Source organism: Eleutherodactylus coqui, chromosome 9, assembly GCF_035609145.1.
Source record: "Eleutherodactylus coqui strain aEleCoq1 chromosome 9, aEleCoq1.hap1, whole genome shotgun sequence".
In the NCBI taxonomy this organism is placed as follows: Eukaryota; Metazoa; Chordata; class Amphibia; order Anura; family Eleutherodactylidae; genus Eleutherodactylus; species Eleutherodactylus coqui.
In genome coordinates this window covers 123790131-123805504 of record NC_089845.1, presented here as the reverse complement: position 1 = coordinate 123805504, position 15374 = coordinate 123790131, and the positions used below count along the sequence as shown (strand labels likewise).

Below are 15374 nucleotides of genomic sequence, written 5' to 3'. Positions count from 1 at the left end.
TCGCAAGTTGTGGTTTCCCCTGGGGACTAAAACAAAATGTAAAAATAAGAACAATAAAGTTTTATTAATTATTTTTTTTTAAATGGTTAGAAAAGTTTAAAAAAAAACCTTTTGCCATATTTACAATAAAAATCTAAATAATAATACAAAAATAAATATTTGGTATCGCTGCATCTGTAAAAATCTGATCTATCAAAGCAATGCATTATATACCGCACACGGTGAACATTGCCTGAAAAAAAAATAAAAAACACCAGAAATGCGCTTTTTTTTGGTCACCCTGTTTCCAAGAAAAAAATCTAATAAAAAGCAATCATAAAGTCCTATGTATTCAAAAATGATACCAACGGAAACTACAGGACGTACCGCACAAAATGAGCCCTCACACAATTATTTCGAAAGAAAAATAAAAAAGTTTTTTAGATGATGGAGACAGAAAATAATTTTTTAAAAATTAAATATCTTTAAAAAAATATAAGCAGTACAGCAAAATAAATATAGTACCAATAAAAAATAAAAAATGCAACTCGTCCCACAAAAAAGAAGCCCTCATACAGCTATGTAGATGGATAAATAAAGGAGTAACGATTTTTTAAAAGGGGGAGGAAAAAAAACGAAAATGGAAAAAACCAAAAAGTGTGATCACTAAGGGGTTAAAAGACAAACATATAGTGACATCCAAGATACACCAGGTAGTAAATATACATTGTCAAGGATAATTCAGCAACATTAGTGATGCGGACAGGCCTTTTGCTTTTGTAGGTTTCTCTTCAATGTGTTGAGTTCAAAGTCTACGAGTGAAAACTAGATGTATCAATAAAAGAACGTGGCAGATACAACACTGTGTGAAATACTCAATGCAGGGCCGCAGTGCCCACAACATGTACGTGATAGCGCATATTACGTTCCATAATCTCTTTCATCCTTCGGGACTTGTTGGAGTTACCAGACTTCATTGACTGCTCTGACTTGGTGCTCTGACATCGAGATGAGACTCTTCTTCTTAGGTTTTGTGAGATTGATCTGTGAAGATTCTTCATGGATGATGAAGCCGCCATAGTTTTGATCCATGGATGTTGTATAGCGTCGCTGGCTGATAACCGGTCTTTGGAATCTACAGTAAGCAGGCGGTCTATAAAGTCCTTCGCAAGATTGGAGACACTTGGCCATGGCTAAGGAAACAATAACATCTTATTCACTTCTTAGAAAACGGTGGTAATATTATATTGTGACAATATCAATGATAAATGGACCTGTAATACTGATACATCAGAGTACAATAGAAAAGAATTGGAAAGGAGGAGGGGGGCATTGATCAGACTAGAGGAAACAGTAAGGATGATTTTTATGCTTCATAATAGTAAATGTGTTGTTCATTCTTACACTATTGAAGCAAATATAATTGGACACTTGAGCAAGAATCAAAAGTAGCATTTTTTTTTTTACATATGTTAATACTTAGCGGGGCTCCTTTGGCTATTTTCTATGGCATACTTTCTACTAACATCTGATACACTTCAGCTGTTATTTCCCTCCATTCATCCTGCAAATGTCTGGAGACTTCCTCAGAGAAGATGGACGCTGTTCATATTTCCTGAACCGATGTTCTAGTTCATTCCAAAGATGTTCAGTATGTTCAGGCCAGAACTGTTTGCAGGCCAGTCTAACCGTGGAACATCCATATCCTCAACCTAATGTAAAACAGCATTGTACTTGTGACAAGGTGCGTTGTCCTGCTGGAAGTATGGCTGACCATTCCCAAAGTATTACTATATTGTAAGCAGTACATTATCGTCTAGAGCGTCAAAGTACACCTCCGTGTTCATGGTTCTTGCCACTACAACCAACGGGCCAAAACCAAAGCAAATAAAACATCCCTGGATCATAAAGGAACCTCTGCTGTACGTAACTGGCACAACACACTCAGACAAAAGGCGTTCCCCAGGTATCCTCCACACCCAGGTACATCAATCTGATCTGAAGAGTAGCACAATTCATCACCTCATACAACATTCTTCCATTGCTCAACTGTCCAATGACAATGCTCCTTGCAACATTGTAGATGGGCCAATGCATCTTCTTTGAGAAAACTCACCAGATGTTAGCAGGATGAATGTAGGGAAATACCAGCTGTAGTGTATCAGATGTCCATAGAAAGTGTGCCACATAGAGTATCTTATGTCATTAAGGCCAAAGAAGGGCCCATTGAGTATTAACGTATTTAAATGAATACTAATTCTGATTCTCGGGTGTCTAATTACTTTTGCTAGCATAGTGTATATACATAATACTTAAAGGGATTGTCTAGAAAGGTGGAACCCTCCACTTCCAACCTGGTTCCAAAACCAGGTCACATGGTATGGACTTTTCCACAGGACGCTGGCTGTTCCGCTCGCATTAGTAACCAATCTAGCCCCTTTCTCTGTCACGATCAATGCAGAGAAGGAGGCTGGTTCAGTTATTAAGATGAGCAGAACAACCAGCCCCCTCGGGGGTCATATTGGTCACAGAGAGAGTCCGTCTGTGAAATCGGTCAGAATTCTGCCTCAGAATGGCTCAAATTGCTCCAAAAACATAGCATACCTGTTAGATTATTAATGTGTTTTTCACACTTTTTGTGCTAGACAGTTTTGAAAAGTTTCTAGAAAAGGAAAAGTCTGAAAATGTGGCAGATTTATTAATGGCATGAGCCAAAATTGTGGCACAGACTACTAATTTAAAATAAGTGGCATAAGTAAGAGAAAAGTATGTAACTTGTTTAGGGAGATGCGCCAACTTTTACAATGTGTGAACCACCAAGAGGCGTTTGGTGCCGCCTCTGCCTCTCTAGTCCAGTTATAAGCTGTTTATATTAAAGTATAGTGCTAATAAATCCGCCCGATGTCTACAGGTGAAGAGCCCTGCACATTGCTTAGTTCGCTCCCAAACGGGAAGGTATGTTATTTGTGTTTTCCATAAATGTTCTACGCTGGAAACGTATCTGCACAATGTACTGCTGCAAGCCTTGTGTTTGGACTAAGGCAAAAGTTTGGATTTTTCCATTTGCGGTGCCTCTGAATGTCATCATCAGCAGCACCATAAAGCACAGATCCTGACACTACCAATAAATAAGGAGCACTTGGTTACTGAAGACTTGGATTATTCATCTACGTAGGAGAGACGGTTATCTAAGGAGACGGATCACAACTTACATTTCAGTGAATTTCCATCTGCATTACGCCTGCTTGAAAGAACCATCAAAGTATCTGAGACCTGGCAAATTTAGGAAGCAATTGTAGATGTATGGTAGACGACTGGAAGAAAGCCTAACGAGACCAGAAAGTGTCTTTCATGTCTTGTAATACTCTAAATGTTAATGTAATTCCATCAATAGCCTAAAGACACTAAACCAGACCTTCTCAAATCAGTAAGTAGGACCTGCAAGCGGAAGGTCGCCATTCAGAAGGTTGACCAAAGATACAAGTTCATCGAGTGTAACCTATAATGTTTTTCAGCAGCCAAATAGAACCAATAACAAATGATAAACCGTATAAGAATAAGCAGCAACCAAAGCCGTCTCACAGCATCATCACTGCTGAGGCATACTGGTAGGGGTCTGCTAACTAGTTAATAGCAGAACTCTGACAGGTACTTTTTAATCGCCCACCTCCCCACGCTCGCCCCTCCACAACTGGGCCATATAGGCTGCGATAAGACATCTCACTAGAAGAGTATTAATGGTATATTACATACAAGTGATGCTGGGATCCCCTGAAGTTTAAATAGAACGGGGTAAAGTTCATTAAAAAGCCATTAAAATGCCCAAAAGCAACTCAAGTGAAAAGAAAGCAACAGACTTGTCCATTCATCCTTGAGACTTCTTTCCTGAAAGGTATATAGTATGCAGCTTAAAGGGACACCATTGCCTTCTTACTATGCTGTGTTGTACATACCTTATGTTCTTTTCAGAGAAATATTTAGCAGGTTCTAAAGGCTTAGCAGGCGTGGAGACTCCAGAAAATAGCACTTTAACCCCTTAAGGACACGGCCTATTTTGGCGTTTAGGACGCAAAAATTTTGGAGGGGGATTTTCTTCTGCACTTTTCAAAATCCATACTTTTTTATTTTTTCCATCAAGATGGCAGTATGAGGGCTTGTTCTTTGCGTGGCAGACTGTAGTTTTTATTGGTAGCATTTTGGGATACATATACTGTATTGTAGAATTTTTATAATTTTTTTTTTTAGGGTAGGGAGAGAAAATACATTAATGCTGCCATTGTTTTTTTTTTTTTAATTATGCAGCATAAATGACATGATTAGATTACGTTTTTATGCGGTTCGGTACGGTTACAATGATAGCAAAATTAATTTTTTTAGGTTTTTCTACAATTGAAAAGTCTTTACTTTTTGGAATTTTTTTTACATTGTTACATTCAAATTCTCATAACTTTTTTTATTTTTCTATGGACGGAGCTCTGTGAAGACTTTTTTTTGTGTGACAAGCTGTGGTTTTTATTGGCACCATTTTAGGGGAACATAGGACTTTTCTATCACTTTTAGGGCTTATTCAAACGGGCTTATATCAGTCAGCTTTTCACACCTGCACGCTATACGCTGCCCCTCTCTGCAAGGGGAGGAGGCGGGACAGGCTGGGAGCTAGTGCACTGAGCTCCCGCCCACTCTCCTCTCCTCGCCACTGTTTGCAATAGGGATAAGTTCCGCCCCTGTCCCGCCCCCTCCCATTGTAAGCAAAATAATTTAATATAGCGTGTCTTATCTTTTTATATTTATATGTTAACATTCTCAGACACAGCAGTTTTCCAAGTTTTACAACCATGGAAGTCCAACTGTATGACCAGCTTTTGAGATTCTACTCTGCAACACAACAAAAGTACCCCCAGCGGATCTACGATCTGCCATATCACTCAACACTATTGATATCATGGAGATATCATCTGGCCTGTGAGGTATAAAGTGGCCTGGGCCATAGTACCCCTAGTGGTATAATAGTGGTATAATCTAGCCTAGGCCTTTTAACCCCAGGATAGTCCGAACTGGAGGTATACTATGGCTTGTTACACCGGAACCCCTGACGCAAATGTCAAACCACCCTAAGACTAATACACCTCCATATGACACAGCTATATCATTAGTATCATTTCATATAGCTGCATGCACACACACATTATATATATATATATATATATATATATATATATATATATATATAATCTCCTGCTCTGTGATGCGCTCAGGAAACTTGCCCGCTGCCACGGACGAGGTTGGCTCTGTTGGGGGGTAATATATATGGAGCCTTGTCTTGTCCTTCATATAGAAACAACAAAGGAGTCAGCAGCAAAAAAAGCATCCACGTCGGGTTGAACAGGTTGTCTGCAGCGCCCACTGTGGTTTAGATCCACGTTACACCACCAGAAGTCATCGCACAAAAGAAGTTGATGTAGGCAGCAGTTGCGGTGCAAGTATAAATGGTCTTTATTCCTCCCAAAGTGTGACGTTTCGACTCAATGAGTACATTTGACAAAGACTCATTGAGTCGAAACGTCACACTTTGGGAGGAATAAAGACCATTTATACTTGCACCGCAACTGCTGCCTACATCAACTTCTTTTGTGCGTTGTCTTGTCCTTCAGACATCCCCATTGCTGATACCGCTGCGCAGCTTGACGGGAAAAGTCATAATGTTCACAGAAAACATGGCGTGGCAGACCTTAGACAAGATCATAATCCTATTACATTTTTAATGGTTTATTTGCAGAATTCAATTTCTGTAACAGATAAGTGTAGACTGCAGGCGGAAGGGAGGATGCACAAGGTCAGCATTGTCAGCCGGGTACCTGATATCTTCTCCCCCCTTAGTCTGTGTATTCATCTTTAGGCCTAGTAGCAAAACCACTTGTCTGTAGCTCCATTGTGTCACAACTCAACAGCGCCTATCTTCTTGCCGTTTTATAGCCTGCATTGAGCACCCCTATGTGACCTCCTGCGCTCCCCTGACGTGCTTAGTGCCAAGAACGCACTTAAAGGGAAACACTCTCTCTACATTACATGAGTGTGAGGCACAAACCTTAAACAGTAATAATGTCACATTACAAAAAACATCTACAATATTAAGTCCCACTCCCACCTTACTACACCTGCAATACCAACCTGGGCCACTGCACTACAGACGGAGCTATCTGCTTCTGGCTTTGTCTACAATGACAGCTGACCTGATATCAGCTAATTGGTGGAGATCCTGGGTGGTGAACCCCTGCCGATCAAGTATTGATGACCTTTGCTGAGGAATAGGTCAACAATACTACTACAGTCCTGGTCAACCCCTTTGATAAATCTGGGTCTTTGTCTGGAAATTCATTCTCCTCACATAGCAGAATGCCAATAGACATTTGTATCAGAGCCCTAATGCTTCTTTACTGTACAGTCTGTAGTGTATCAAGTCCCATACCATGCCAACATATAGCATCTTACTTATGAATACTCAGCAACACAGTCGACTCCTTTTACACTGAAGAGCTGCCTTCCCCAACAAATTAGTCTAACAGTAGATCCAAATATTGTTAATGAATCACCAATCAACTCTGCAGACCTTCTTTAAAACAAAGCAGAACTCAAGATATAAAAGCTCTATGGGTCTGACTGTATGCAGCTCATACCAAGTGTAGAGGTGGGGTATAATGAGATACAAAAGGTCCAGAATGTCCCTGTACACTCTATATACTTACATCACTTAGGTAACTGTATTTGCCTTTAAGGATCAACCGGTAAAGTCTTGCTCGGTTATCATCTTCAAAGGGCATAGATCTACTTAGTAAAATATAAGTAATAACTCCAAGAGCCCACATGTCCACGGCATTACTATAAGGCTTCTTCAGAATAATCTCAGGTGCAATGTATTCAGGAGTCCCACATATGGTCCTCATTGACCAGTCACCTCCTTTGTTACCAGAATTTGCAAAGCCAAAATCAGTTACTAATATCTTTGAGTCTGCCCCGGGGTGGTAGAAAAGAAGATTTTCTGGTTTTAGATCTCTGTGTGTTATTCCAAGTCCATGAAGGTAGTTTACACCATCTAAAACCATCTGAAGCACCTTGGTTGCATCACGTTCAGTAAATGATCCTTTAGCGATAATTCTGTCAAAGAGGTCTCCACCGGTGGCTAGTTCCATCACCATGTATACCCGGTCATGAGCCTGAAACACTTCAATGAGCTGGATGATGTTATTATGGCTGACTCTTCGGAGGATGTTAAGCTCGGACTCGCAGACTTCCTTGCCTTCTTTGGCTCTTGTTTCAATCATTTTAATGGCAAATGGTTGCCGAGTAGCTCTGTGTTCAACTCTTATCACTCTGCTGAAACTTCCCCTTCCAATAAGAGCCTTGATATCATATCTGAAAGACAAAGACTCTAATAAGAACCAATATTGTACATAACACATGCATCAAGTGACCTTGGGTTCTGCATTCCATATTCCAAATACAATCCAAATTTCTACATCTAAAGGTGGCCATTCACATTAGATGTACAGTATAGCATATCCAACAATCCGGTGATTTTGGCAGATCCGGATGGTCATCTAATGGTGACTCTCCCTTCACCTGCAGGTGTTGGGATGGATAAAAGTCAGGCAAGTGGATTTCAAATGCCTGATTCTTTTATTCTTGGGGAGACACGCTGTTGCCAGAGATCTTGGAAAAAGAGAAGTGAAATGTCAGACTCGCAGAAGAATCTGTGCTTGAAAAGGTTGTATAAAAATTTTAAGGGAACCACTATAATTGGTGGGGGAGCAACCGCTAAGACTCCCACTGATCCCGAAAATGGAAGTCTTAACCGTCCCTACATGAATGGAGCGAAGACATTCAATTCAATGTTAGTGCCAGAGAATACCGAACACTTGTGCTCCATTCATGCAAAAACCGTCAGGACCCTCATTCTTGGGATTGGTGGGGGCCCCAGCGGTCGAACTGCCCCTGATCATAAACTTGTCCCTTATCCTGTGGATGGGGGATAACTTTAGATCTTGGTACAACCCCTCCAAGCACACAGATTTTGTTACAGTTATCATTGAATTCTGCGTCAGATTTTTCTTACACGGATTTCAATCATGTGAATATACCATTGCCTTAATCTTTATTCACATCTGCATTGCAGGTTTTAGTAGGAACCTCCACCACAGATTCCATCGAGAATAATGGGGACAATAGCTCAGCATGCAACACTATCTCTTTCAGTAATATGCCGGACACCAAAACAGAAACCCGACAGAACCCAATGGACCCCATGCCAAGTGCCATTGGTGTCCATTAATTTCCTTGTTCTGCTCCTATAATGGAGAAGAATAATAGAAAGTTGTAATGATGGGCAACCAATGTGAATATTGCTTAGCGGGTATTTAGACAGTTTGGTTAAGGTGTGGTTAAAACCACATCAAAAACTGAACCTGGTAAATCATATGCAGTTTTGCTGCAATTTGTTGTGGTTTTCAATGCTGTTGTAGTTTATTTAATTGCTTCACACTCCCACCTATATGCTTAGTAGTCAGATCAGGGTGTACTGGGACCTCTGATTCCATGCCACCAGCGCTAAACCATTGTAATGAAATTGACCTCCGACGGATACATAGTATGTATTATTACTGGTGAGAGGTCCACTCGCATTAGACAATGATGGATGGGGCATATAAGACGCCCAATTACTATAGAGTTTGAAAACCAATGTTAAAGAATTTCACGGGAAAACTCATGAGCGGCTATTGTTATAATTCTGGTATATCTTTGGTGTGTTGATTAAACGGAATGACTTAAATAGTTAATTAACATACACAAAAAACTGACAATAATTTCCATAATGCGAGGCTATATATAGACCATGATGTGTTCTACAATCTTACTTGTCTGGACTTGTACAACTAAATGCAGATGAAATATCTTTTCTGTGTTCTCTCAAGAGCCTTCACGGATCTGTGATTTCACAACAGAAAGAAGAAAAGGTCTCAGGTAACTGACCTAAGACGTCTTAAAGTATGACTGAGCACAAAATGCATTGAAAATCCCTCCTGGTGCACAAGGAGTGAATATGTGTAGACTTTGCCTCGAGGAAATGTAGATGAAGAATTAATTTAAATGATTACAATGAAGCACCAACTATCCTTGTGTCTCTTGAAAATTGTTTGCACCATTTATTGCAAACTCCATCGACAATTAACACGTAAAGAGCACAAAACTAAAAGAAAGGTCACAAAGTAGAGAACAGGGTTATCCGTTGTTAGTCATAGTTGGTTATTTGAAGATATAGATGAGATAATTATCAGAATGGGGTTCCGCCAGAGACAATGAGGGCCAACCATTTAAAAAAAATTGTAATTTTTGGTGTTTTCATTGCACACAGAAGACATATCATCAATATGCTCATGACTAGTAACGTTCCCTACCTTTTTTTGCTGTCTCTCTTGACCAGGTCATGTTCCCCGTGCTGTCTGTGGCAGATGCATTGTCTCCAGTCAGTTCTCTTGTCACCATAGTGTGCAAACATTTGGCCAGCCCCAGTCTTGTATGCACCTAGCTTTTCCATTCCTGGCCAAGGTGTCTGAGCAATCAGTCTCTATACTGTGTGGAGGTACAAGTGTGTTCCTGTCTGATCTCCTGATATTTGCTCTATGCCTGAACCACCCAACTTTCCTGACTTCTCCAATCCTGATCTCGGATTTGAGTACGCTTTCCCTTGTCCGCTGTCTGCCCTGACCCTTGGGATGATCTACACTGTTGAACTATTTTGCCTGCCCTGACTCCAATTCCATTCTACAACTACATCTCTGTGTACACCCTCTGGTACCACATTCCGGAAAACCTGACCAAGCATGTCAGCTGCCTCTCAACTAAAACTATTTCTATGGAAAAGGTCTGGGATTCCTTGTAGTAAAAGACAGGTCCCAATTGGTGGGGTGAAAAGGTAAAAACTGGGGGATCCAGCTGCCCTGGATCTAGCCCCAAGTCAAATCAGTTTAGAGCCACAGCAGATCTACATCCCCTGCGGTGACAATCGGTTAGCAGACCCTGTAGTAAGTCATTAGCTTCAGAATCAAATCAAAATGGGGTTCTTTTCTGATGGATCTTTAGAGTCAATTATGTCAGAGCTTGGGCCCACAGGAAGATCCTGTGATATACTCTGCTGGGGTAGTCCTGCTAGTACTATTGTATCTTGTCTTCATGACAAGTAGAGGTGGAGACCTAGTAATGGGCTGTATCTGCCCACAAGCTACTAATTTGCTGCCTGGAGCAAGGTCCTAGCGGCGTGGGGAGTGATTTTTGCCTGGAATGTGGGGTTAGGGTTAGTTTCAGTGTTAGGCTTACATTATTAGCTGTAAATGCTTCCATGTGAGAGTGGGGCCGGCATTCATATCAAAGCATTTACAGCTAATAATGTAAGCCTAACACTTAAACGAACCCTAACCCTCCATCCATCCAAGGCAAACCTCAGTCCCCAGGCTGCTAGGACCTTGCTCTAGGGCCAGTGACAGGGTGCCCTGCGATGCGACTGCTTACAGCGGTGCGTGCTGCGGCAGACAGAGAGACTGAATGCTGCAGCTTTGTTCTCCTTGCTTGCCCCGGTGGCATCCCATCTCAGCAGTGTTTTTGTTTGTGGTCTCAGTGCCCCTACCATCTACGGTTGTTGAGGCGCTGTGAGTGTCCTCTCCGCCTCCCCCCGATCTCAGCTGATCCCAGGCCACCGGTTGCAACTTTGCCCGGTATCCGATTGCAATTCTCCTGGCCGCCGCTCTGCTGCTTCTGGCACGGATGTCTGCGTCTCCGGCGGCCGCACATCACCACAGCAGTAGCAGCTGCTGGAGGACCTGCTTGGAAATCTCCTGCAGCCAATCAGGGCCTTTGCGGGCATTACCAAGCCCTTTGCTGTCACTCCACTTCATAATTCTGGTGGAGACATAATACAATAGTACTGCCTTGGGTGTGAGATAGATAAAATATATGGTTTCAGAACTTCAGCATTAAGAATATCTGGCGCATTATCCATTGGGAAAGCAAGGACTAAATGTAAAAAAAAAACATATATAAGCATTCATTGTACAAGGTTGCCATGAAAGGACAACTATCAAAGACACTGGATATTTATGTCATTCATTGCTTCCATTGTTTGAGCTCCAACCGGGTAGGAACAATGCAGCGTAAATGAAACATAATAGTCTAAACACGGTAAATAAATATACACTTCTGTAAAACTATGGATTTGCGTGTGGATATATCCTTACTGTAATACTTGACTATAGCTTGAAAACAAATGGACAAGCTACAGTAATGACTTATGACTATGACCAATCTGGTAAAATATATCTACCGTTTTTCCCCGAAAATAGGATCCTGTCTTATATTATTTTTGCCCCAGGCGCTAGGTCTTATTTTCGGGGGATGTCATATTATACTTACCTAGCAGACTTGGTCCATATCCCTCCCACTGCTCTACGGAGCTCCGACGTGCTGAGCCTCGACCTTGATTGGCCAATTCACAGCCATTGCATTGGTCCATCAAGGATTGAATTGATTGCTTCTCGAGCGCTACTCAGCCAATCAGAGCTATCTATTCCAGAAGGTGGGATTTATGAATCCCGTAACCAGAAAGTGATCTTCTGCGGGTGAACGAAAACTGCAGTGTGCACGGCCAAGCTGCAGACAGCAAAAGGAGAACTCTCGTAGGTAAGTATTCCTTTTTTATGTAATGCAGTTGGGGCTTATTCTCAGGGTAGGGCTTATATTTCAAGCCTCACCAAAAACCCTGAAAATCAGTGTAGGGCTTATTTTCAGGGTATGTTTTTCCCAACTTTTTTACCATTGGGGAAACCCTGAAAATTAGATTGCTTTGTCTGCTGATCCAATACTTCCAAAATGGTGTGTATGGAGTGGAAAAGGCATTCTATTCTCAGTCAACTTGACATTAGAACGAGCTCACATGGACGTATGCGAAATCCACTTGCGGAGGTCTGCAGCAGATTCCATCTGTGAGCCTGTTGTGACCCTATGTAGAGCACCGTAATGTACTGTGTATGACCGCATAGTCACGCAAGCGGTAATGTACAGTACACCTTTTTTTGTTGTATTTGCATCAATGAGACCTGACCCTCGTGAAGCTGTTGCGTTTCACTAGATGTCCTACCTTGGACCACGTTATGTAGTTACTAACCACTGTATCAATAACATCCTACAGGTCCTGCTGTTTTGGAGATACTATGATCTAGTTGTCTAGACATCACTTTGACCCTTGTCAAGGTCACTCAGATGCTTTTATTTACCCATTTTCTGTGTTTCCGACATGTCAACTTCAAAAACTGACTGTTCATTTGTTGCTGAATATATCCCACCCCATGGGAGGTGCCATTGTAACAAGATAATAAATGTTATTTACCTGTCAGTAGTTTTAATGCTATCACTGATCAGCATATGTTCAGGAAGAGAGTGGTTGACTTTCTATATACCAAACATCTTCCAATAGTGTAAGATCATTTTCTGCTCCGAAACTACATGCGATAGCTCTTACCACTATGGTCTTCCAAGGAAACCCTGACCAGGGATACTGGGAACCCTGGTTTAGAACCTCTAGTCTTAAAGTATAGCAAGTTAATGGCAATGTTGGACCTCTGAAACATGCAACCATTATTTAGAACAATATATAATTTAGATAAAACTAGTAAAGAGTAAACATCTCTCCAGGTTTATACCTATGGCTTTTGTGAGAGAGGGCATATGTGTGATCTGTGCATTAAAGATCTCAGACCTGCTCCACAGCACCATTACTAGAAAGAGGTCGAGGAATGGAGTACATAATGCCTCTTGGCCATCAACTGCACATTTGCTTACAGTCCCCAGTTGGATGTCTGAATGTCCATTTAGTGAATGCAATGAAACCCACTAGGACATCCGAATTAGATGTCAAATTCACTACCATTACCACGTGAATCTGTCAGCAGATGTAGGTTTCCATAAACCAGTTGTCCCCAACAGTGGCTCAGGAGTCACATGTGGCTGACAATCTCATGCTGTGTGGCTCTCTTTGTGAATCTTGGGTTATAATCATTTGCACTGGTAATTTACATTATTACAGACATGTCCCAACCTCCAAACAAGTTGGATAGTATACTATCAATTCATTTCGAGCAGAAAATGTTTGCAAATTCACAATTTCCTGTTTTTCCAAATTATTGTTTCTCTCCTTCATTTTTTACTTGAATATGGTTCTTGACTTTCCTTGAAAGTCGGATGCGGCTCACAAGGTATGAAAGGTTGGCAACCTCTGTCATAGACCATTGATGGATAAAGAGGACAAGCACAAGGCATATAAATTGTTTGCAGCCTTCCAATTAGATCATCAAAATAACCCCATGCGTAATTGACAATATACTCATTCATTTTTTTTAACTTTTCGGACATTTGTTTAGAGATGTTGATCTAAAATATACATGGATACAAAAGCTTCAGCACAGATAGTTATGCTTAAACACAAGAAACAGGTAGACACATATCTTTGCGCAACACAACATTTTCAAAAGTAACATGAAACAACACACCTTGCCGTAACTCTGGAGTCAAATTTTGCACGGTATCGGGCCACTTGATTCTGTTTTTCCTCAATGTCCCGATCTCTTTTAGGTTCCTCTTGCAAACCCCAAAATTCTGCCTTGCATTTCACTGGTTCACCACAGAACTGCACAGGGACCATGGCACGGATCAGTCTGACATAGTAAGGGTTCTTCTTGAGAGGAGGTTCCATGGTCTCTGGGAATACCTTACTGCTGACTACACACCCCATCTCAGGAAGATAGGAGCAGAAGGAATGAAACCTGGAGACCGGGACCCATCACACATCCAGTTACCTAAGACAAAAAGAAGAGAGATTCTCCTGAGCAGCTATACCAGCCCCTCCTACACACTTCCCATGACAACATCTAATAGCTGAGTACATAGTGTCCGACACATAGAGTAGACATGGAGCTGGGAGGAGGCAGCCAAGCAGAATCTATCTAACCACGGCTGGAAGTTACTGTAAGCTTAATTGACATTTTTTTCAGCTGGCATGTGTGCCGCCATTTGCATCATTCAAATTTTGTTTACATTGTGAAGTGAATCTCTTGTTTCATCCAACATTTTCTTTACTCAACCAGCATTTACCATTTACAGTAAATCAATACCTTCTATGAAGTTGAGGTGGCTCATATTTTAAATATGGAGATTCTATATTATGGTCCAACTACAGTGTAACTTTCAAACTTCTAGCAGCTGGTTCCTCCAGTGGGGGTTGCAGTCCAAGTTCATTATGCATGTAGCTGCAATGACCTTAATAAGGGTCATGTACAGAATTAATATGGAATTCAACCAACCACCTCCGGAGAAGAAGTGGCTGCTGGAATCTTGAGTTTTGTTCCATAGCTGAGTAAAGCAGACCATATGTGATACTCCCGTCTCCCTTTTCATTTGTTTTATTATATTATTAATGTTTGTTTTAATATTTATTTAATAGGTCAGGTGACTGCAGATGACTTGACAGATGCAGATGTAGTGTTAGGTCAGCACCATCTTGGGGTGGTGGAGTTGGAGGAAAATTGGTAGAGAAAGACAAACGTGTTCCAGTAACTTAAGACCCCAGTGTAGAAGGCAGCAGGAAAGCTTTACTCGCCGCTGCCATGGGCTATAAGGAGTTGATGAAGAGGGTAAAAAAAGATATATTTCTACACTGTCCAGACCTCTGCGAGCTGCCTGCACAACCCACTGTCTACAGTAATACAGTAAATGCATGATCAATACAAACTGTGTTCCAAAACACATTGATGTGTTGGCAAAATGTGACATGGACCTGACCATTTTCTGGCCATGAGGAAGCCTAGACCTGCAACCTGTAGCTAGGATTTCTTTGGGGGGGTACAAACAGGACACCCGGCAGTGGGGTCCACCATGCAGTTCTCCAAAGACACCACTATGGCCATTGGAGTTGCTTGCCCAAGTTTCTGAAAGACAAGCCGGGATACCGGTGTCAGGTAAGGCATTGGCTGAGGCTCCCCTCTGGCCCATTCCTCCTCCTAATAGGGGCTCCTTCTCTATTATAGGCCCCATTAAACATACATATTACGTTGTCTGCCAAATCCAACTACTTTGTATGGGAGTCTCCTGACTCTTGGTAGAGAAAATAATCGAGCAGTTGGATTTCAACATGCCCACTCCTTTTGCTGTCGTGGAGATAGGCACCGCCAGTGGAGTCTGGCAGCAGCTTTGTGCAATGTCCGAGGAGCGGGCCCTAGCCTAGGAGACAGCAGGGATTGATGTAGGCCTTGTCACGGTGGTCTACCGTCTCCACATGAAGGGTAACCAGGGAGTCATCC

General features: G+C 41.7%; 1 protein-coding gene across 1 annotated transcript; it reads right to left on the bottom strand.

The window, feature by feature from the left end:
- Positions 1–831: 831 nt before the first annotated feature.
- On the bottom strand, positions 832–14037 carry PSKH2 (protein serine kinase H2). The gene is made up of 3 exons (XM_066579027.1): positions 13569–14037; positions 6723–7389; positions 832–1172 (listed from the first exon to the last, which is right to left on the bottom strand). Exons 1-3 carry the CDS (start codon positions 13808–13810, stop codon positions 855–857), a joined length of 1227 nt encoding a protein of 408 aa, XP_066435124.1. The 5' UTR covers positions 13811–14037; the 3' UTR covers positions 832–854.
- Between the last annotated feature and the right edge of the window lie 1337 nt (positions 14038–15374).